The sequence below is a fragment of the Harpia harpyja genome, chromosome Z, assembly GCF_026419915.1.
Source record: "Harpia harpyja isolate bHarHar1 chromosome Z, bHarHar1 primary haplotype, whole genome shotgun sequence".
NCBI lineage: Eukaryota > Metazoa > Chordata > Aves > Accipitriformes > Accipitridae > Harpia > Harpia harpyja.
In genome coordinates this window covers 90,583,482-90,608,359 of record NC_068969.1, presented here as the reverse complement: position 1 = coordinate 90,608,359, position 24,878 = coordinate 90,583,482, and the positions used below count along the sequence as shown (strand labels likewise).

At 36.6% G+C, this 24,878-nt stretch overlaps 1 protein-coding gene across 3 annotated transcripts in view; it reads left to right on the top strand.

The window, feature by feature from the left end:
* Positions 1-24,878, top strand: part of AP3B1 (adaptor related protein complex 3 subunit beta 1) — a 164,506-nt gene that overhangs the window by 32,549 nt on the left and 107,079 nt on the right. For all 3 annotated transcript variants that reach the window (XM_052775967.1, XM_052775968.1, XM_052775969.1), the window contains exons 6-7: positions 264-330; positions 10,735-10,914. In XM_052775967.1, coding sequence (XP_052631927.1) covers positions 264-330; positions 10,735-10,914 — 247 coding nt within the window. The remainder of the gene's footprint in view (positions 1-263; positions 331-10,734; positions 10,915-24,878) is intronic.

The following is a 24,878-nucleotide window of genomic DNA, read 5'->3' as shown; positions in this document are numbered from 1 at the left end:
ACACACATAAGTGGTATAACACAAAGATAATCTTTATAATCTAATTTTATACTCCTTCAATTCAGTTCTGTATTCCATGATTAACTTTATTTTTAGTCAAGTTCTTTTACAATCAGTTCTTTGGAATACTTGATTTTTCTGGAAGTGGTTTCTTCAATGCTCTTGGTTCCCAGCTTGTGTCTAAAGGTCAACAAACCTAACCTCTTTTAATTTCGGATATGTCTGACCAAATGAGTAAAAAGAATTTTTATTTTTGCTTCTAGTCTTGATCCAGAGCAAAAGGAAATGTTAATTGAAGTGATAGAAAAGCTTTTGAAGGATAAAAGTACGGTAAGAAACAGTATGCTGTTGCACATGCATATATTTTTAAAGAGTTTACTCCTGAGGCTGTCATTCAGCAGTACATAGTACACTTTCCTAACCCTTGCTGATGTGGTTTTATAAGTTTTTAGATAAAAGTATCATTGTGTATTTATGCATTATACTATGACTGTAATAGTGACCATCTCCTCTAATAAGACTGGTAATTTTACTTGCATCATGGGTATTCTTAATCTGTTCTTGTTAGCATGGTTTTTTATGTATGCTTCTTTAAACTTAGTTTTGAAAATGAAAGTTATATAATGATATGAATCAGTGTACAAGTGTCTATGTATAAACACTTTTTCATTGGGAAATTAGCTAGGTCATTTCAATTTGTTTGTGATACTGTAAGAATAAATTACTTCTGTATGATGCACAGTATGCCTGTTGATGTAAGTCTGCCTTGTAGTGTGTACAACTGTTGAACAATGATGCTTGCTGTGCTCTTGTTTATTCTTGCAAATATCCCCACTTCCAATCTGGTAAGTAAACCCGATGTCCTGGGACAATTTCTGTAAATTTAACATTTCTGTTTGTCGTGGTTTAACCCCAGCCAGCAACTAAGCACCACACAGCCACTCACTCACTTCCCCCTCACCCAGTGGGATGGGGGAGAAAATTGGGAAAAGAAGTAAAACTCGTGGGTTGAGATAAGAACAGTTTAATAGAACAGAAAAGAAGAAACTAATGATGATGATAACACTAATAAAATGACAACAGCAATAATAAAAGGATTGGAATGTACAAATGATGCGCAGTGCAATTGCTCACTACCCACCGACCGACACCCAGCTAGTCCCTGAGCGGCAATCCCCCACCCCCACTCCCCAGTTCCTGTACTAGATGTGACATCACATGGTATGGAATACACCATTGGCCAGTTTGGGTCAGCTGCCCTGGCTGTGTCCTGTGCCAACTTCTTGTGCCCCTCCAGCCTTCTCGCTGGCTGGGCATAAGAAGCTGAAAAATCCTTGACTTTAGACTAAACACTACTTAGCAACAACTGAAAACATCAACGTTACCAACATTCTTGGCATACTGAACTCAAAACATAGCACTGTACCACCTACTAGGAAGACAGTTAACTTTATCCCAGCTGAAACCAGGATACTGTTATATTTTGGCTGCCCTATATAGGTACAGGTTTTCTGTATGAACTCCTGGATGTCTCTCAATGGTCATACACTTTATTTTTCTTCCTGTACCCTACAAATAAATTTCCCAAGTCTAAGCCAGAAAGGTAATTGAGCAAGGAGTCAAAGATAGACTTCAAAGATAAAACAGAGTTGTAAATTAACACATTCTCTTGTTCAGGTTACTAACTTAGTGAATGTAATCCTTTTTGAGTAAATGAAAGTAGTAGGAGGTACCAAATAGTGTGTTGCTTCATCTGCTATTTGCCAAGTGGTCTTGTAACACACAGGAATGTATCATTGGTTGTTCTAGCACAGTCCAGGTGTTCAGGACATAAATGGTGCTGTTCTCTAAAAGACATCTTGCAGCTTCCACTGAAGGGTTACTGAAGGAAAATGTCAGAGCTTAATGGCTCAGCAGACAGTAAATCAGTCAGTTAGTTCTCCTGAATGCATCTGTGCTTGACCTGTACTCATTTGTCAGAGGCCTTTGTGCTTCTGTGGAGTTGCCCCCCGAGTGGTTCTTTGTATTTTCTTTTCGTGGTTCATGCTCTTGGTGTGCATGCAGTCTGTGAATGTGAGATTAGATTCTTTATACCTGTGGAGGCATAAAGGGCTGAGAAGCCATCTTTGTTTCTTTTTATTGCTTATGGCAGGAAAATAAAATCCTTGAGTTTTCACTCTGTTTCCTAGTCCTTATTGCTTATGGTAAATGGCAAGTTATCCAACAACTAGTCATTTACACATTTACTTTCACAAAATGTTAGAGGAAAAAAGTATAGAGTAGGTTTGGGTCTTCTTTTTCCCCAGCACACTGATCCTGACACTTGGAGTTACTTATACGGGGATTAATGCTCATTGCTTAATATGTGCCACGATTCTGGTGCCCCTGTGGTACTGAATAATGGACACTGTATTTATGAAGCAATAGTCAAAGTTATGCTATTTTGTCAGCACATTCAAGAAACTGAGAATGATGGCCTAGAATTGGGTTTTCTGGACCTCTTTGGAGACATAATATGGTTAACTGCTGCAACTTTTTCCTCCGTTTCCTCTTGGTCTGTTCCATAGCAAGACCTAATTCCACCCTGGGCTGAGACATCTCAGCTTCAGAAGTTTTACTTTTTCAGAAAGTGATATGAAGAATTATTATTCCAAAAAGGGACCATACAAATCTCTCTTCAGGACTCTCTGAATCAAAACCAAGTATTAACATGTGCTTTTTCATCCCAGACTCCACAGCTTGTGATACAAAGTGGATTGGTTTCTCCTCGTCATAGAATCGTTGTAGAATGGTTTGGCTGGGAAGGGATCTTAAAGATCGTCTAGTTCCAGCCCCCCTGCCATGGGCAGGAACACCTTCCACTAGGCCAGGTTTCTCAAAGCCCCATCTAACCTGGCCTTGAACACTTCCAGGGATGGGGACATCCACAGCCTCTCTGGGCAACCTGTTCCAGTGTCTCACCACCCTCATAGTAAAGAATTTCTTCCTTATATGTAATCTAAATCTACCCTCTTTCAGTTTAAAGTCTTGTCCTATCACTAAATGCCCTTGTAAAAAGTCCCTCTTTGGCTTTCTAGTAGGCCCCCTTTAGGTACTGGAAGGCTGCTATAAGGTCTCCTTGGAGCCTTCTCTTCTCCAGGCTGAACAACCCCAACTCTCTCAGCCTGTCTTCTTAGGAGAGGTGCTCCAGCCCTCGGATCATCTTCATGGCCCTCTTTTGAACTCGCTCCAACAAGTCCATGTCCTTCTCATGTTGGGGGCCCCAGAACTGAACGCAATACTCCATGTGGGGTCTCACGAGGGCAGAGTAGAGGGGGAGAATCACCTCCCTCAACCTCCTGGTCACGCTTCTTTTGATGCAGCCCAGAATGCTCTTGGCTTTCTGGGCTGTGAGTGTGTATTGCTGGCTCATACTCAGTCTTTCATGCACTAATACCCCCAAGTCCTCCTCAGGGCTGCTCTCAATCCACTCCTTGCCCAGCCTGTATTTGTGCTTGGGATTGCCCCAACCCATGTGCAGGACCTTGCACTTGGCCTTGTTAAACTTCATAAGGTTTGCATGGACCCACGTCTCAAGCCTGTCAAGGTCCCTCTGGATGGCATCCCTTCCCTCCAGCGTGTCAACCACAGCACACAGCTTGGTGTCATTGGCAAACTTGCTGAGGGTGCACTCAATCCCACTGTCCATGTCGCTGACAAAGATGTTAAACAGCGCTGGTCCCAATACCAACCCCTGAGGAATGTCACTTGTCACTGTTCTCCACTTGGACATCAAGCCTTTGACTGCAACTCTTTGAGTGCAACCATCCAGCCAATTCCTTATCCGCTGAGTGGTCCATTGGTCAAATCCGTGTCTCCAATTTAGAGACAAGTATGTTGTGTGGGACAGTGTCAAGCACTTTGCACAAGTCCAGGTAGGTGACATCCGTCATCTGTAAACGTAAAGACAAAAGACATGACATAAAACGTAACGAGATGGCAAAAGACATCATGACATAAAGACAAAAGCTTTTAGAAAATATTCTGCAGTCTTTGTGAAGAAGTTAAGTCAGATGTGTTGCCACAGAATTCTAGAAATGGGTCTGAGCTGTAAAACAACAGCATTTTGTCATAGCCTTATGACATACATGTGTTTGATTAATGGTAGTTCTCAGGTTTTTGCAGCTTCTGTCGCCTGTTTGACAGTCAGATGGCCTGAAATTTGTAGGGTGGTAGTGTGGAAATCGGACCACAAGTGTTTACTTGACACTAATCATTACTTGTCATCTCCTGACAGTTTTAATCTGATGTCACTAGATTACTTTGTTGGGAAGGTGTTGCTGTTTTCATTAAATAGTGTCTTTATCAGAGTGGGAGAATCTTAGTGACTTTGGAAATTGTTGAACATCAGTGGTTCTCCACCTTGTTTTCCCTTGGTGGAAACGTCAGGTTACTTTTGGCATTTCTGTGTACTTAAGGGCTGCTAATCCTCAGACAAGCCATAATGCATTGTATATATATAATTACTGGATGTGGGAAAATCCACCATGTGATATTTTTGTTTGGGGTTTTTTGTTCTTAATCCATTTGGTTTAGACATGTTTGGAGGGAGAGTGTAATTATTAACATTAATGATGTATGTAACAGTTGAATGTTGGTCAAGTGATGTTTGAGACTTTGCTTTAATAAAAAGTAAATTTTTACTCATAATTTGTTTATTTTCTGTAACCATTTGACCTCAAGCAGGGTTTTTGAAACTTGCTGAAATAACCTCTGCATTAAAATGAGATAGAATAGCTACTAAACATAGATGCCTCTAAATTTATGTGAACCAGACTTTTTTTTTTCAGAGAGAACATGCTATTGTGGATTATTAATGCAGTTTATGTTGCATAGAAAAGGCACAATGTATTTAAATTAGTCAGAGTCATTTTACATTTGAAATAGCAAGAAACTGTCTGGATGGGAATTTTACTACAGTAAAATTAAGCCATTTTATCAGACTGTACAAAATGTGTTCATTTTTTAGGTCTCAATCAGTAGTAAATTTTAATATAAGCTGAGGTAAGCAAAACTTAAAATAAGATGAGATCTAACCTTAACCCAGTACTTCATTAAAATTTCTGGTGAGGTAAATGAAAGATCACTCTACTCCTTAAGTGACTTAACACGAAGATTCAATTAAAAGCCAAGCTCTCAGTTAATCTAAGATGCAAAATTATCAAGTGCAAACCATCGTTAACATACCCTCAAGGGTAGCTAACTGGGAATTAGAGTGAATCAACAAAGCTGTGATTTTGTGCAAACATATTTAGTTTTTAAAAAGACAAGATGTTTACAAGTAGCTTTATTATAGAGACTTAAGAAACTCCTAGTAATGTTTTTACCCTTGCTTTACAGAAAAAAGTACCTCAGACTTTGATAAGCAGGTATAAAAACATGAATGCTTGCTCCTTTTACTTTTCTAGTAATTCTAGATAATTGAGCAGCTGACATGATTTTATGTAGAAGGGAAGATAAGAGCATGTGTGTATTTTATGCTAAAATGATTTTCTCAGAAAGTAATATAGCTAGTCACGTAGTCATGTGTGAAGGTGTAATTGGATATTTTAGAGGAAACTAGCTCCCTTTTTCTTTCTGGTTGATTCTGTATCACTTCGTTCTAATTCTATTTTTTCCATTCACTTAACAAGCCTGATGAGCTAGCTTTGGGGTATAGGGTTTAAGGCAGGATTTGCTGCTTAAGTTGCTTTTGGCATACTGTGAAGGACTGTAGAACTGCGTTTTGTTTGTAGCTTGTGTATTTTACAACTCTGATTGTGTAAGCAACAATAAAAATCAAGTTCATTAATGATACCTGAGTTACAGCAGTTAAAAAAAAAAAATTAAAAAATCCATGTTGATACTGAAAAGCAATCATGTCTGTTGTCCAAACCTGTAAAGCGAAAAGAACTTGTGACTTGCATTCTTCAGTCCAACTAAAGTATCCCAAAGTGTATCTAAAGCTGCATCTAAAAACAGGGCAGAATGTAGACCTGTAGCTGGGATGTAATTGATTGTATGGATGCTGGGCATATTAAAAATGTCCGAATTTATTGCAGGTTTCTGTCTTTAACTTTGATCTGATTTTATTTTGTTTGGGCAGATACCTCTGTTTATAAGGAATGTTTATGATGTTTGTGTGGAAATATAAATGCATGTGCTGCATGATAAAAAGTTTTTTCAGCCCCCTGCAGAGAACAGGGTTGGTATGTGGCTACATATATTTTGTGCTGTATGATAGCTGATGCTATTATAGGTCCTGTTCTGGGACCAGGTAGTATACAGAGTGCAGCACTGCTTTTGAGATCTTCTAAGACAGAAGAATGTTAGAGAGAAATTTCAAAACATGTTGGCCCGACTTGAAGATGCTGATTTGATTCCCAGGTATGTACTCCTGATGTTGTGTCCCCAGAAACCTCTATTGTGAAGCAATATGGGAAGAGCTAGAGGCAAGTTTTGGGTGAAGAGTGACAGTAAATTGGCTTATTGCATGGAATCTGTTTATTGCTAATTAAGATTTACACTCTTTTCTAAAGGCTAAATTTTCCTTTAGTCTCTGCTTAAATAATATTTTTTCCTTTAATATTTTAATCACATTAAACTACTTCTGATATTTAAATAAATTTATTATTCAGTTCTGGTGTGATAATTTACTCCTAAGTGTAACAGATGCAACTTAATATGAATTCTGTTTTGAGAGTGAAAAGACTATACAAACGCATCAATCTTGGCATTTCTTTTGCAGACTGCATTGTTACTAGATGAAGCGCAGATTCTTGCGAAGTGAGACCCCTTAGATTAAAAAATGGTCCTAGGAATTGGTGATGGCTTTGCAATGAAGACACTGATCTTTTAAACTAAAGCAGTGTATTTGGGGTTAATGGGGAAAGAAAGCTGGGCTCTCTACTTTTCAACAGTAGGCTTCTGTTAATAAGTTAATATTTTAGTTTAGACCCCAAATGTGTGGATAAGACAATGTTTTCTTAACTTATTGATTTAATGTTGGTAAAAGCTTCACTTTTGTGGAGAAAAAAATCCCTGAGTTTGTGCAGATGTTTTATTGTGATAGATCTATTATCCAGCTATTAGAAGATAAATGACTGATCTTTTCCAGTTTCCTTGCGTCCAGAAAATTGAAATAAGAAGGGGAATATCATTTGGGCTGTATGATTAGGGCAGGTGGGGTGGCCATTAATTTAAGAAAGAGGAATCTTGGCAGCATAGGCCAACTTGCACTATATTATCAATCAAACCTCGATGTACTTCTTGTGATGACCCAGCACTCTCAGGTTTTCGCAGTGTTAATTAGAATTCATGACAAAATAGATGCAAGGAAACGTTTTGTACCCTTCATAATTTTATAGAAAATTTATTGTTATTAGAGGAACCATTTGCTTAGTGTGATTTTTTTCATTACCAGCTTGTCAACTAGCATAGATAATCTGGAGAAAATATGAACTCCATAGATTGGGTGTCACTTTTGTTGATGGTTCATATAGTTTACCTTGGAGCACAGCTAATGGCTGAAGTTCATAGCAACAGCACAGAAAAACGTGGCAACCAGTGGAAGACAAATGAACCATGTTTATTGCTTTAATATAAAAAATACATAAATGGAAAGCAGCATTTGAATTTGATGAGCTCATTGCTAGTTTTGTTGGAGTGATTTATATTTTCTCCTTATACAAAAAGCTACTATTGACACAGTGAGATGGAAATTAACTGACTGTTTTTTGGAAACCGATATTTTTTGGTTTTATATTCTGATTGGATCATTTTGTTTTAATTCTAAATATTTTTATGGAATGTTGAGCATTTAATAAACAAAGATTATTAGCTGTTCCGCTGATGTTTAGATGTATAGTAGGATCATACTATAGGGGAAACAGTGTCAACTAGAAAATAATTTCTTATTAAGAAAGCATTAGGAAATTTTCTCAGATAAATCCTTTTGTTACTAATGCATTTTCAATCTGTCTTACATTCTCACTTTTTTTTTTTTCCCTTTCAAATGAAAAGCCTAATTTTGAAAAATGCAGTAATGGGGAGAGGGGCATGATCTTAAAGAGTGTCACGATGTATGGCAATTCCTGTATTAACTTGTAAATCTAGGGATTCTGCACAGGAATAAAATGCTTGTTCATCCAGTGGACCTCTTGCATTTCATAGTGTATGTTCAAATTTTTATTAATATCTTTTAAGCATTCACAAGCGACAGCATTCCTATTGTAAACTTGAGTGACTGATGTGAATTGAAAAAAGTATTTAGAATTCCTGTATTTCAGTATCACTATTTCTTTGTATCAAATTGTTGCTTTTTAGTCTCAGTAACTGAACTGTTAAAAAGCCAGTGCTGTTCATGGGATGTGTGCTTAGTTTTAAAAGATCTAAACTAGTGTTACATGTATTATTTTATGTCAGCTTTCAAACTATATCATATCCAAATGGAAAAGAAATACAGCAAAATGTGTGTGCAGTACTAGTAGCAGTAAAAGGCAAGCGTCTCTACTCCAGAACTAGTCGGACACCAGCATCTGTGTTGTCCTTCACCTGTGAACCTAAAAGGGTATTTTTAAATATTAGGCTGCTACTATTCTTATAGTCATAAATCAATCTGTGTGTCAGTCTGTGTCTCTCCCCCTCCTTTTCTCCTCTTTTATGTCAAACCTGTCAAGAGACCCTATACTGTCTTGTAGTGTGGAGGAGTAGAATATCCATAATGAAGTCTATGGGACAGTGACCTAAAAAAAGTCTCTGTGGTCTAAAAGTGTCATCCCTTTCTTCTAAAACTTCAGGTCCATCACACTGTCCTCTGTAAATTGGCCTTAACTGCAGTTCAGAGTTTTGCATCCTGATAAAATTGCTTTGCTGCAAGTGAGTTCTAACATACAATTCTTCCCACCCTTCCTCACTTCCATCCTCAGCTTATCTGGCCTAATTGATTACCTACTCAGGACTGATAGTGATTTGCCGGGAGTTAACCGCTGTCTTCTGCTGAGCTTTGAATCCGCGCCTAAGCATCAACTCGCAGCAGTTTTTAATTACAGAATAGCTTACTGCAGCACGTTGTTAAGAAGAAAGTTTAGTACAACAACATTAAAAAAAAGCTATTGTTTTTGGAATACAGCAAAATATAGCAAATTATTTTAGATGTAAAGTGTGTTTTATTTAGCTCTATCAAATAATCAAATTTTGCTCCCTGGAATGAGTTGTATACTTCCTGGGACCAGCAGGTACCTGTATGTGGACGGGGCTGGAGACAATAAATGCAACTTCACGTTTATTCTTATTGGTAATTCATAAAATCCCCACAGAGCCTGAAACTTATTTAGCATAATAGCAAAACTATATTCTGAGCTGTTTTCTTCCAATTGTAATGTTGGGCGCATACTAATAAACCAAATGTCAGCCAAATACAGGGAGAAAAATGTAACATATGAATATCATTGTATTTAATATTTCTCAAAAAGTACCATTTCAATAAACTGCACTTCTATTTAATTGCTTACTTTAAGTCATTGGGGAAATTTTAGAGGTTGAAATGCAGATCCCCAGGGCTCAGATAGAATATGACATTAATTTGCTGCCAGAAGGCTATACTGCATGCATGCTAACTGCATACATATCAGCTGCTTCATGTAAAGTCTCATCATTTTAGTTATTTGGCTTAACATGTACTCTGACACAAAACAAATCTTAATTAAAGCAATTACAAGAGAAAGAACAGTAATTCCAGGCACACAATGATGTGTCCTTACAAGTCATAGTCAGCTTTTGAGGTTTTCCCACATCTAAAGTAACCTGCTGCCAGAATTTTAATGAACCCCAATATATGTTTAATTTCTTTTATTTTTAAAAGAAAATACCCTGTCAGAAAGTTTCAATAAGCCTTGAGGTGTTAGAATGTTGAGAATCTATTTAATTTTCTCATGAAAACAAACATATTTTTATAATCATAGTCAGTATGAGGATCTTTGTGTGTGTATAAAGATTTATTTCTTGTGGAGGCAAAAAAATTGTGTGAGGACATAGCAGGGCATAAATGATCCATTCCTGTAATTTTGGAACCAATAGGAAAGTGCTGAACAACATGCAGGAATTCTACTTGTGTTCTTTGAGGAAAAGTCCTAGTATTTCTCTGTATTGTATTGCTGATTTTTATGCCTTTTTTTTGCAAAGTGTATTCATGAAACTCCAAATATAAAATTTCATATGACAGTTAATTTGGTCATGTTGAGATAGAAGTTTGGATCCCAGTAGTGCTGGGAAGCTTACCCCAGCTCCTTTTGGCGTTTGATCACGCCAGTGTTGATAAGAGAATCCCAACAGACCTTGTCAGGCATATCGGTGTATTATACTTATTGTTGTTTCCTGTTATTTCTGAGTTAATTGCAAGTCGTCTGATAATTTATTTGGAAACTGTAACTGTAAGAAAAAAATTTATGCTTACATTGCACTGTGTCTTCAGGGCTGGGAGCTAAGATTTATGTGTGTAATAGAAACAGCAAATGTTTTCTCTGTTCTAATAAACTTACTCCAACTCTATTTTAAATAAGATACCATTTCTGTGGGCTTAGGGTTTTTTTGTTGTTGTTTCTTTTCACTGAATAGAAACAATTTGAAATTGCTGAGAATTGCTAGTATTAATTCCGATTCTTACTTGTGTATGAACTGTAGAAGGAACACTGACCTTCTTTATATTTTGTTTTCTAGCTGGTAGCTGGAAGCGTTGTGATGGCATTTGAGGAAGTGTGTCCAGATAGAATAGATCTGATTCACAAGAACTACCGAAAGCTCTGTAACTTGTTGGTTGACGTGGAAGAGTGGGGTCAAGTTGTTATAATCCACATGTTAACTCGATATGCACGTACACAGTTTGTAAGCCCATGGAAGGTAAGTTTGTGACTTTTAAAATTACTATTGTGTGCTTGCATTCTGAATTATTTCCATTGTTGGATATACTTAGTCTTTTAAGATGCATTTTTATGCAGAGTTTAATAAAAACAGAAATCAAATGCATAACTCTTAGCTCTCTAAGGCTTCACTAACACAAGGCATCCACCCTTCTCCAGAGCATGAGAATTCTTCTTCCAGGCTATAACCTTCTGATTTACCCCAGACACATCCTATGGGCAGCAGGGAGAGTCCTTTTTCTGTGGTTCTTTGAGTGACATGGCTCTTTGTTCTATGAGATTTTATGTAAGTCAGAGCTAGAAAGGTTTGCCATTCTGTCCTGAAACTGGGTAGAATCTACTTTCTCTGTGGATATAAATACCCAGTATCACAGCATGGTGAACATTACGTTACTTGTCTAGGCTTTGTTAATGTGCTGAGGGACTGTGTGGAGGCTTGAATATATGTTTTTGAAATATGCAATGTAAAAAATGTTGTGGTATTTTAATTTATATTATGTAAATATGAGTATACTCTTACTTAAAATTTATAAAAAGGGATATTCAAAATACAAATCCTATCACTCCTACCAACAAAAAAGTAGATAGCACAAGAAATTGATGCTATTAACATTGGTTTCAATAGGGATTTAACTCTGAATAACGATTTAAATTAAAAGAATACTTCTGGAAAGAACTGTGTAATATTGCTCCACAGCTCTGGTTGTTTGCATTTATCACAGGCTTGGGGGGCGTTTTACCATTTAATTTGAAAATAATTCATGTTTAAAGATGTACATATTCCTTGATATATATAGTTTTACAGCAGTAGTTGGAGATGAACTTTGTACAGTTGCTTAAAAGGATATTTGGGGTATCTACTTGCAATGAATATAAGGTGATCCCAGAACCTTAGAGATAGTTTCATTTTATTTTATTTATTTATTTATTTAATTTCTCTATTTTTTTTTAGACTGAAGTAGTTCTGCTATAGCTCAGCTAATGTGTCTTAACACTTCTGTTTGGGCATTGCTATTTCAGTGCAGATTATCATGCTTTGTAATCAGTGTATTAACAATTTTTTAAAGGTTTCTTTTTTTCAGCATTGGAATACAGAATGACACCAGCTCTCACTGAGTTCTTTCAAACTCTATCTTTTAATGCCCTTTGCCTGGGAATTAGACAGAAAGGCAGTGGCATTCTATGTTAATGTATGTATAATTTACTATGTGAAAACAATTATAAGGAGATGTATTTGCACAAACAGTTAATTTCAGCCTGATTTAGTTTACAGTTATATTCACTTTTTCTTAAATAAGCAGGTGTTATAATGATTAGAAAACTAGAAACATAGCAAAAATGTCTGAAGTGGAAGCATATTTTTGCACTACCATTTGGGTTCTGAAACACCCTTTTTCATTTCAGGTGAAAATTAAATTGTTTGTAAGAACACATCTTTCCAGAAAATTGGAAAATTTAAAAAATGAAAATAAGGAAAGTATTTTTAGATAACGAGACACTTAAGTAATATGTTTTTCTAATGTGCTTGAGGCAGAGTGTTTATTACATGTTGCTTATTGAAAGAAGGTAACTTGCGTTCTTCTCCCTAACCTTTAGAAAGAGTCAAATTGATAATTTGCATTGCCTAAAGCTACAGTTTTACAATTGGTTTAAGCCAGTTTTAGCCTGTGATTGGACAAAGGAAGAGTAGAAGAGGATGACCTCATGTCTTGGACTGAGAGGTTGGAGGTCTTGATGGAATTAGGTTTCTTTAAGACTCTAAGGCAGTTTTTTCACTGAAACTGGACGGGTCACAGTTGCTGCTGTGGTCTCTGCTCTAGGAATGTAAAAGGTTTGTGTAGCAATACTGCCTGCGTCAACCTAAATTTGGTCATCAGTGGCATAGTATTATTAACACTTTGTTTCCACTTTCATGAGCTTCAGTGCAAAATTTAGTTTGTCTACCTACTCAGCAATTAAATTAGCAGAATTTTTTTCTGGGGCTAGTTGAAATGCATGCCTTTGTCAATAGGTTCTTAAATGAACTCATCGTACAACAGGGCATCTTGTGCAGTAGAAGAGATTTTTAATTTAGTTTATTTGCATCATTATGGATCAGTGTTTAGGCTGTTTATATGTAAATGTATGATTTGAGGAACAATTAAGTGTTGACAAAGTAGATTGCAGTCATATCAATTGCAGTGCATTTTCCATAATTTTTCTAACTGACATCTTTGATGATAAATAGTGGATGCCAAGTCAAAGCCGATTATACAGTGCAGTAGGAATTCATGGCGCTGTCAGGGAGAAGACCGATTGACTTTAAATTTACATATTAATGAGAAGATTTGTTAAGAGGCTGCTTGACTATAGAAAATAACAGCATATTTATAGGGCACGACACTTTATAAATAAAGCTGATGCAGGAAAATGGAAATTAAACCTATCAGATTAATAAATTCAAGGCTGCTAAAACGCATATTTGCATTTTTATTCACTAAAATTTACCTTACTTTTTGAGAAACATATGCTGCTTTTTTTCAAGTTGAGCTAATTCCCAACAAATAATGGTGTAACGTTTTCAACTGATTTCTTGTGCATTTAGAAACCTGAAGAAAAATTTGGAATACTTACCCATTATGGAGAAAAACCCTTTTTTGAGCAATATGCTTAAAATTGTTGCAAAACTTTAATCGTATTACCCATTAACCAAGAATACTTAGTTTTATATTCCTATTTTTAACTTCTCTGGAGAGTAGAATTTTTAATTCTGATCATGAACACTGTGAGGAGGAATGTCCTTGGTTTATCCTATTTGTCTTGAAATACTTAGAAGGTGTTTTTGAAGTAGTTACACGTGAATAGCAGTTTCGGAGTAACCTTTTTTCCATATGAACTGTATTCAGCTTTAACATGTATTAACTGGAATGAAAACAAGACACTCATTCTGGAGTGAAAATGCCTGCTCCGGTCTAACTGGGAAGAAGAATTTCAAGTTTTCTGGGAAGCAACATACTTGATGGTAGATAACACTGTAATGCATCCCACCTTAAATGTTTTGCCCAACCCTTGGCACAGGAGTTGTCGGGACTGCCAAGTTGATTTGCGAACAGCTCCTGAACCATTACAGCTTGCAGCCTAATACATGAAGATGTTTCAAATAAAGTTGCTGTTGGTTTCCATGAATGCATTGAGTTGCAGTCTAGCAGTTCAGGAACTAATTTTCAAGCTGTTAGCCATCCCTGTTTCTGCAAGGAGATGAAGATCACAGGAGGTAGTGACTGCTTCAGCTCTCCTGGAATATAGATACACCACCAAATATGTGTGCCATCTGGGAGGGTGTCATCTGAAAACAGCTGACTTGGTCAGAATTTTCAATGGTCATTGTAGAGAGCAAAATGGAGCTGGGAGCTGTAGTCTTGCAAAAAACCAGTGACTCTCAGGGCTGCTCAGCTTTGTTTCAGACAATTGCGGGTTACAGAAATAAACTTCCTGGTGTTCAGTTAAGATTGGAAAAAAATGGTGAATTCAGACTGATCATGGGCTTCAGTCATAACAAAGTTATTTATAAACAAGTACTTATGAGAAGCATGTCTCAAGCTTACACTTTTAGGATTAATTATTGAAGTATTGCTCAATTTAAAGTGCTCAGAATTTGATGTAACTGATGGGGGGAAAATTATCTAAAAGAATAAGGACTTTTAGGAGAAAAATAGCAAGTCTTTGGGTGTATATACCTAAAACTGTGAATCATGGAAAGTAGCCTCCCTCTTGAGGAATTACAGGAAGAAACATGTTGAAAATATTTATTTTGATTGCTAGGTCTGACAAAATATTGAAGTCCCTTCTGACCTCAACTGTTCTGTGATCTCTAGTCTTTTAAATGCTTTAAAATGTTTCCTGCTCTTGTAGGGTTTTCTTAGTATCTTACAGTTATGAATTCTTAGTGTATTCCATAAAGGTCATGGTTATGTGTGATGGAATCCAGTTTCTAATGGCTATTTAAGATGGCTCAGCAGTGTCTAGTACTGCTCTAAATATTTTTTTTTTGTTCCTCTTGTTGAGCTGTACATTGAGTGAACTGTAATTGTAAATCATAAAGCTTCAAGCACAGCATACAGGGAATACTGTCTATCCTTAACTTTTGTAGAACTTCTTAACTCTGTAATGGGTATTCTGAATCAGTTCTGCTGGTTTATTGCAGGAAAGCATAATAAAACTTGCAAATCCTATACTGAGAGGCTGAGAACAGAAGAAGGGAAAGGTGTATTGAGGTTGATAGCCTCCTGTTAACTAGGTGAATTACCTAGATAAAGTGATAAAAATGAAACAAGCTAAAGTACTTTAAAAATATTCTGTATGTAAATCATTCATTTAATAATGAATCAACCTGAATACACCTTTCCCTTCTGGTCTCAGCCTCTCAGTAGAGGATTTACAAGTTTTATTACGCTCTCCTGCAATAAGATGAGTAAGGGGACATAGATAGTCGAACAGATTTAAGCAATATTGAGAATAGCATTCAATCTTTTAGGATAAAATTAATCAAGTTATGTTATGTATTAGTACATTGTAGACCTTATTGAAGTTTCATTGTAGATATTTGTGCTGTGTGGTTCTACCAGATGATAGTTTTGTGAATTTTTTTAATTTTTTTTATTTTTTCCCCTGCCCTAGAAGATTATGAGGCCAGAGAATTTTCTTCTCCAGAGATCAAAAGCAGTCATCTCATTTCCAGCTTCCATTAAGCTGTCCTTTTCAGATGCAAGTGTGAAACCATATAGATCAGTAGACTTGCTTCAGCCTGATTTGGCTGATAAGACCAAAAGATTAAATTTAGGAAAACTACTGTGCAGTGAAGTTATGTGTTATACTACTTATTTCTTCCATTCTTAGTATACCTGTCAGAATCCTCAGTCTGAATTGGAGGATTCTGTATTCAGTTACTGTATCCCTGTCAGAGTGCAATACTCTCTGACCACGTTCTTCTAGTTATACACAAGGAGGGGTTAATGTTTAATACCAAATTCACGTATTTGAAGATATTTGAAGCATTTAGGGCATAAAATGGACTGGCTAGCTATTTTACTGTAATACCAGTTTTATTTTTCCCTACCAGGTGTACTACTTAATAAGATGAGTTTAACTTAGAGCACAGATTTATAAGAAAAAATGGCCTCAAGTTGATTGTGGAAATTTGATTATTTGAAATGTGAAACAAAACTTTCTGGTCATTATGGATGTATAATAGTCTCTTCTGTCACTGAAAAAGAGCATTACTGTCTTTCTACCTTCCCTCCATCTTCTCCCTCCATTCCATTGTGTTAGGGGTAGTGTTTCTAAGGCAATCTGGATAAGGGAATTGATCCAGCAGAAGAATAACTGAAAGGACGGGGGGGTTAAATTTCAGCCACATGAATTTCCTGATTTGGTTTGCTTTGTAACTGGCAAGCACTTACTGCTGGCAAAAGAGAAGCATAGTCTGTAGAAAAAAATGCCATTTATTTTTGCAGCAAAGCGTATTCCTGTGGTTTCTGTTAGTCCCGTGACAGACTTGCAGTGGAATAGCAGCAGTGGCTGGAACTGTGTAGGCAAGTTCTCTAGGACATCTGTATCAACTCAAATTAAGAAAGCAACCCCTGCTTTTCCCATAAATTTTACAAGTAAAGTTTCTGTGTATTCCATCCAATGCTGTAGTCTTACCTTCTTGACTCAGGATGAGGGGTTTTTTATTACTTATACATAGGATAAGAGGCATTTTAGCCATCTGTTGCAAATGAGTTGTTAAAATTGTTTTTACCTCTGTGTAGATCATTGACTTAGAGATGAAAATTAATTGGTGGAAAGCAATGAAATATTTTTCTAGAAATCTAAATATCAACTGTCTAACTGCTAATCATTTTTAATTTAAATATCAGATGTACCAGACACCAATCAGCCCATGAGCTACCAAAGTTTCTAGCTTTAATTTTGGCCATTCGATGATACTTAATCATAGAAAATTGTGTGAACAATATGAAATGACTGCTGTCTTAGAATACTTTCGGGTCTTCCTGGATGCCAAAATATTCATAAATTCTGTTCTGGGCATCTATCTGTGGGATGTTATTCTCTGTCTAGTAACTTGTATGGCCTTTTCACAAAGGATAGTTAGAAGAGTTGCAAAATAAGCTTTCTTAGCTCCTTCTTTGCAAAAGTAAACCTTTGTTTAATTTTTCTTCTGTTTGAGGAGGACCTATGCGAGGTCTGAGCCTGTATACTACTTCTGCTTGTAATATCAGGTAGAATTCTTGATTGGTTATGGCATGTCTCTAAAGGACCATGGGGAAGAGTAAACATAAAAAATTTCAAATTATCTTGGATCGTCCATCTCTTTGACAGTGTGTCCATAAGTTTGTTCCAGTTTATGGTTGGAAAAATGCCAGACAACAAAGCTGGGGGTAACTTAGGCCTGAATGGTAGCAACATGTGCTTTTCCATCATGGCTTTTGCCATCATAATAAATATACCACCAGTTGTTGGTGTGAGAACATCACTGAAGCGAATCAAAAGATGTTTTAAGACGCTTTCAGCTCCTTTGCCTACTTACGCATTAGGATGAAGGAAAAAAAATCTGGTAATATACAGGATTTAATGTCTGTTGATGATGGTTAGATTAGTAGGGCAGACTTTCTGGTGAGGATAGCAGACTTTCATCTTTCAGACTGCCCATCTAAGTACAGGTACAGTTAGCATTCTTCTAAGACTTCAGGTCATTTCGTGTCTTGAAAATTTGAGGCTCCTAACAAACATCTAGAGCTATGGCTGTAGTCCAAATATAGTTTAAATGTTGGATAAACATTTTAGTAACTGTGAACAATCCTAAAGCTACATAAACAAAAATTTAAAATAAAGATATGAGTGTGTTTGCATATGTGGGAAATGGGAAGGTCCCTTTGTTCTCTTTGACTTTACTTTTAAAATCATCTACATGTTTTCCAGAGAGAAAAGAGTTGTGTTGCTTTAAGGAGTAAGTATACATGATTTGGTGTAACTAGAGGGTACATTAGGAACACTATAAAAGGAGGGGTGCTGTGAACTGTTACAGTTCTGTACAGGCTGAAGAGCTATGAGATCCCTGTTCTTCCATGCATTGTTTATAATTCGTTACAGGTGGTGGCTACTACTTCTAGAGCATGTAGTACCCTTCTCTTGGTTGCAGCCCCAAAGTAACTAACAATTACCTGTTTTTCTTCATGGTTCACTTATTGTGCAAAGCTATGGAAGAATACTTTTGCTCAGCAGTTGGTTCATAAGTGCTTGTTATCTTGATGGGGTGGTTTATACTGCCTCTTCAGATACTTAAACTGAGATTAAATTTAAACTGAGATTAAACCTTAACCATCATAAAAAGCCTAAAACCTGCTCAAGCATTTAACCAAATTTCTGAGTACAAGTTCCAAATTCCAGTTTAATTTTTGGATGTTAGGGGAAAAAAATGGGGAACTTGTAGCCAGAAGGAGATGGTATCTTTTCCCTTTAATTTATCCCTTCACCTTTGCTCCTTCTCCATTTTATTTTTGCAGGGTTTATTTTATCCCTTCTTCTTCTTCCTTGTATTTTCTGTTCTTCTTCCTCTCTTCTTATGCTCTAAACTTTTTTTGTTCTTTGCTTTGCAAATCTGTCTTTGCACTTTCCTTATCGTACCTTTTCCACACACTACTGAAACGAGGGTGTTTTTGTGGTAAGAGAAAGCTATTTTATGCCTTACTTCCATTTTGAGGAGAATAGAACTGTTTTGAATAAATGACAGTGATCTAAAAATCATAATTGATTGTTTTAATTCTGGCTGCAAGTATCATGAGACTTTGTTACAACAATAATTGGGAATTTGGGGTTGTTGCAGAAAGATGTTAATTACTGCAGCATATTTAACTCTTAGCCCCTATCTTTTAGACAGCAGTCCTAGAGTTGCTGCTTACAGAAATGAGAATGAGCTTTTGAACACTTCTTGAGTTTTCACATTAGTTTGGTATGAAGTTACTTAGCACAGATGTTCCTGTAATTGTGATATATTGGGAAAAATTTGATGTTCAGTGGTCCTCAAACCCATACCTCCACCTGTGTGATGCTCTTGTCTCAGAGCTGTAGTATAAAACTTTTATAAGTACATGCTTTCTGAAGAATGTTTTGGGATTTTTTTTCTTTTTTTTTTTTTTTGAGTTTTTCTCGAAGTCTTTTAATTCAGTACATTTTTGAGTTTGTATTCAAAACTATGTTATTGGTTAAGCGAGTTTTTAAAAGCCAATGTAAGGCTGGATTAAAGAGTTTTGGAAGAGTCTTTCATGTAACAAATACATTTATAAACTTATACTATCTGGGAAAATTGTTGGATTTTTTTTAAAGAATGAAATCAACATGTACATCCGCACTGGTTTTATAGAGGGTATTGTATAAATGAGAGTATGCAGGGATATAGTCTTAGAATAGGTATATGAGAGGAAAAGATGTAGTAAACTACAAATGAAGGTTGATTTATTGTTTATCATGTAACTTTTATATATGCTGGAAGTTAAGCCAAGAACAATGTTGTGACTGAAAATACCTTAATCATAATTTCACTTGCCAGTCTTATTGTCAAGCTTGAGTAGGTGTCTTAGTACCTTTGTGTAGTTCAGGTATCAAGCTTGCTATATTTACAAATTGGAAGCTTTTTATATAGAAGGCTTTTTTGAATTGTGTATAAAATCTCCCCAAACTAGTAGAATTTTATTGTGGGTTCCTTAGCCACATTAAAATTTAGCTTTTCTACAGAAATGGGAAAACGCTTTGGTGAGTATGAAACATGCTCCAAAGGCTATTGATACCACAGGGTAAGCTGACTTGGAACACAAATCCTTTTACAGAATATGTATGTCTCAAATTTGCCCTAGGATAGCTGTTTACAGGTATGTTACGTTATGGTCAGTAAACCGCTAAGAGTACCAAGAAGATACTGGAAGATTTTGTGCAATGGCTTTCTTGTTTGTTGGAACTGAACTGAGACTAAAGCTAGTGTTTTAAAGCCAAAGAATATACTCTTGGTAATCTCATCTAATTTGAATCCCGTTTCTTGCAGCCTTGAACTATTGTCACATGCTGATGCAAGTCCTTTCTTCTGGTAATGCATAATTGTCATGAGATCACCTGGGTTTGGATGATACTAAACTCCAGGTGACTTAAGTCATGGAACTGTGCAACTGATCTTTAGATCATGAGACCATTGCCACAGTTGTAAGCCCTTATGAAATATAACTTAAGAAGTTGTACTCCTCCCTTCCCTCAATTGTTGAACCTCTTCGAAACAACCTGGTGATAAAAGGAAATTCAAAGCCTTTTTAGCAAAGGGATTAATTGAGCTCAAAACCACTTCAGAACTTCTGTGTCCCTGTGAGATGAAATCTGGGGGGAAAAAAATATTCCTGAGTGTGATACCTCTTGTGTGAAAATGGCCTGGTTTTGGTCAATACCCTGACAACAGGAAAGAGCGTCTATTTGAACACAGTGAAGGCAGAAAAGAAGGGAGGAGTTTTCTTCTTTGGAAACTTACCCCATTCTTTTCCTGCATTTTTAGATCATGGATTCTCAACCTGCCTGTTTCTTGTGTCTCTTGGCTTTTTGTATTAATAGATGGTTGAGACTGTATTGGCCACTGAATTACAGAAAGTCTGGTAAGAAATTTCAATGGCGCTCACAATGTAAACCCTCTTTCAGGTTGTATCATTTTTTGGCAGATGTTTCCATTTGAAAAATAGATTGGTTTTCAACATCATGTGACTGTTAGCCCAATATAATAGTAGTAGAGTGAGGGTTAGAATCAGAGAATATAATTCACAGTGTGACCCAAATATTTCTTCAGTTTGTCACAACTACCATTTGCATTAATACTCACTTCAATGTCTATTAGCTGAAAGCATGTTTATCTCTTTAGATAAACAAACTTTTAAAACCCAGGAATATAATTGGGTGCAGGGAACCATGAAATCTCATTTGACCAGAACATGGTAGCTTTTATCTAAAAATTAAAACTAAAGTACCAATTTCCATTGTAATTTATTGTAATTATATATCTTTTATATAAGTGTATTAATATATTACATTTTTAGTATAATTCCAGCAGACTCATTTGAATAGGGTTGTAATCTGAAAAATGACCCTCAGAAGAGGGCACTGTAGGAATCCAAGTCTGTTTCAGTGGTTTCAGATCTGCATAGTTCTACAAATCCAACCAAAACCTCAGGTTTTCTTCTGACCTCTTTATCCCAATGGTAATGAACAGACTGTGGTTATAATTGAAGTAAAATTATAATATTCAAACAGATCAGAGTAATATCATGATGATCTTGTGATCTTTTTTGGTTCTTAATTCCATTGTGGGTCACTTAACTGAAAATGTGTATGTACTTTTTGATTGTGTAGGAGCGACATGTCTGGTCCCTGGTGGAGTGATAGAAAGTGATGTTTGGTAGTGTGATGATTTTGTATGAATATTTTATATAAATAATATAGGCTATATATTGTTATTAATGTATCACACTACCTAATCATTGCATTCTGTATTTGCTGACTTTTGGAATGAAAGTGTTCAGTCTATTTTGACTTAATTTAGAAGGGAGTAATGGACATATGCCTTCTGGTCCTATGACTGCACATTTCTTCAGGAAGCCTCCTTATAAATTCTTCGCTGGTAGAGTAGAGGTCATATCCCAGACCACTACTTTGTTACCATTACTTCTTTTTATATTCTGTGTGTGATAGAAGGGAGAAATTAAGTTTCTAAAATTCACATTCATTTTTAAGTAACTTTGTTCCTGAAAGCTGTAAATGCATTGGGTCTGAGACCACACGGAACATGGCCTTCTGGTCTGGTGACAGCAGAGTCACCTCCTACTTCCTGTCCATTCAGGATGGCTACAGTTTGTAACCATTACCGTACCCTGCATCCTGCTACTGTGATCTGTTTTGTTTCTCATCTGTCTTGTAATCCGCAGACCATTCCTTTCCAATGACTCTGCACACAAGAGCATCAGCAGGAGTTTGTTAGGTACTGAAAACTTGTTTTCTTTCAGTGTAACAATAAAAGATTCAATAGCTATTTTTAAATAGGAAGAGAGTTTGATGATTTGCTTCATTAATTTTGTTCTACAGAGGAGGAAGTATCTGAAGCTTTTAACCTTTAGAGAAGCCAGGATATGATTCATTTATCTGAGGGTCTAGTGTTGTTCTAAATGCCACAAGATGCCCTACCTAGTCTTCAGTTTTTATGGATCTCCTGTAGGCTTCATACCTTCAGGATCTGCCAGACCCATGCATATATTCCCCATACTTGAGGGAGTATAAAATGGCCCTAGATACTTATACTTAGGCACTTGAAATACTCCCCTACTTTCACATGACCATCAAAGCATCTCATCAGATCATTACTAGGTCCTGTTAGTCCATTCATAGTAGCACAATTCTTTATCACACAACGGGTTATAATGGCAGCCTACCTAAAAAAGAGTGAGTATACTTTGATGGCTGGTTAGTACTTGAAAGGAAGCCATTATTTATGGAGTGGATGATCTGGTCCCTTTATTCTTTGACTCTTAACTCCCTTTGATTTAATAAGACAAAAGTTATAACTTGGTCTCACGCAGTTAGTACCTGAAGATGTCTGTGGCAAACTTGGCTCTGTGCCTTCTAAGGCCTTTCTCCAGCCAGGCTGCAGATTATGTCGGTTACACTTTCCTTTCTCAAATATTTCTACCATGTGGGATTGTGCCTTTTTTTAGACCACTGGCAATTTTTCATATCAAGCTTTACCTACACTGACATACCTGTATCTTATGCAAGGACTTCCTGTTGTGGAGGGGATGGATACTTCTGCCAGCATGCAGTTATTAACAAGTATGATTGGTTGAGGTCTGCTCATCTGTCAGAAATCTTGTCTTGTCACAGCTCATCTCCTTGGCTTTTTGAGCAGACTTGAGGATGATTTGTGGTTTGCTCTGATAGACCAAAGATAGGTCTATTCTAGTGTTCTGAAACCCATCTGTGAAGCATATGGAAGGATCTAGGTAGGCATCTTCACACACAACATCAAAATTTCAGATCTATCTTGGATACATCATTAGTTCTTTAAGTAGGAAACCATTCTATGCATTTTATACTATTTTCCTTTTTCAAGGATACTGTTCATGATACAGCAAATACACTGCTGATCTTGGTTGGCTGAGGTAGTTTTGGTATTGCAGTCAGATTCACTGACTAGTGAATAGTCCCAAAACTGTTTTTACCTTCAAAACTTAGCTTATCCAAAACTCATTGAGAGCAGTTCTTAGAAATATTAGGAATGGCTCTGGAAGATAGCTAAAATCTTATCTGCCAAAGATTCTGCTGCAGGAATAAAAAAAGCTGTGAGTGTATTTCCTTATGAATCTGAGGAGAGAAGCAGGTCTATAGCTTTAAAGTCAGGTATACCTAACCTAGCAATACAAATACTTAAATTGCTTTTGAATAGAAGATGGAGTTAAGGCTGGTAGAGTAGGCAAATAGTATGTGTTCATGCTTCAGATTTCAGTGAAGTTTTACTTTAACTCTGAGTTTGTGGATGTGTGAAGCTCTGGAGGTAATTGTAGCATTCACATAATGTGCTTTACCCTAAATGGAAGGCACATTCTCAGCTTTAATGCCATATTAAATGTAATTTCAAGCAAGATCTCAGTTAAATGTTAGCTCATTCACTTAGTGACTTTAAAAACGGGCTAATGGAACTTGTTATCTGGCAGTTTCTTCATTTAAGCTGTTAATACTTTATGAAGATGTCCCTAAACTGTATGTCTGGAATGACGTAAAAAAGAATTACGCATGCTCTTTCACACTAAAAAACTCACTTCTCTATTGGATTGAATAAATTGCAGAAGATGGGGAATGCACAGAGTCCATTTGTGATTTCTAGTCTGGAATGCTAGTGGTCTCTCCCAGTTTTTAATCACTTCGTTCTCCCAGAGTTCTGAACTTTTCAGTGATTTCACAATTTAGAAAAGTTATTAACTACACAATTAAATCATGTGCTACTACAAACTCTTAAGTGTACTTAATGCTGTTTAACTAAAGACTGCCACTGAAAGGGAATGCCTCTGTTCTGTCCTTCTCCATTTACCACCTACTGCTTTTGAAAATTCAGCAGTTCTAGTGATCCTATGACCACAAAGTGAGCCAGATCATTTTAGTGATCCAGGTGAAAATAAAACATGCTTTTAAAAAAACAAACAAAATAACAACAAACTTTTAATGGCATGATTAGTCTTAAATCAACTGTGAAACTGCATCTAAAGTGATTGAAAGGACAAGAGAAAGCATGGGAACTGTTGAATCTACTCCCTGAACTCTCACGCTGTCTCTCCCCTGTCAAAACGGATCAGAGTATTGGCTTTTTTTTCTGATGGAGCTGCTAATATGTACTAGTTGTCATCAGTCTGAGTTCTAATTAGAAATCTGGAAAAGTAAAATTTGAGTGCCACCGATATCTGGCATTTCTTCAAGGATGTGTGAAGAAGCATCTCCCACAGCTTAGTGTAGGTTCAATACAGATACTGAGGATTGGAGAATAAGCGTGCAGGAAATTATCTGTGGAAGCTGGCAGTTGTTGATTCAGCATTAGTAGTTAAGAGGAAGACTTTAATCTCCCAAAGGCAAGAGTCTTATTTTCAGTCCTGTGCTGGCAGTAAAAATATTAGACTGTTAGCAGTGCTGCTTTCTCCATTACACTCCATTCATACTTTTTTCCTGGTTGGAGTCTAAGATGTAAACCTAGTATAAGGGGCATGCTGTTCTGGTTGCTATTCTTATCCTGGGCACCACTAGCACTGTTGCTGAGTGTGAAGACTCTTGCTTAGATCTCCGCACAAGGCTTTCCCCCCTTTGTTATGATACCAAGATGCTTCGGTTGCACTTGCCACCTTG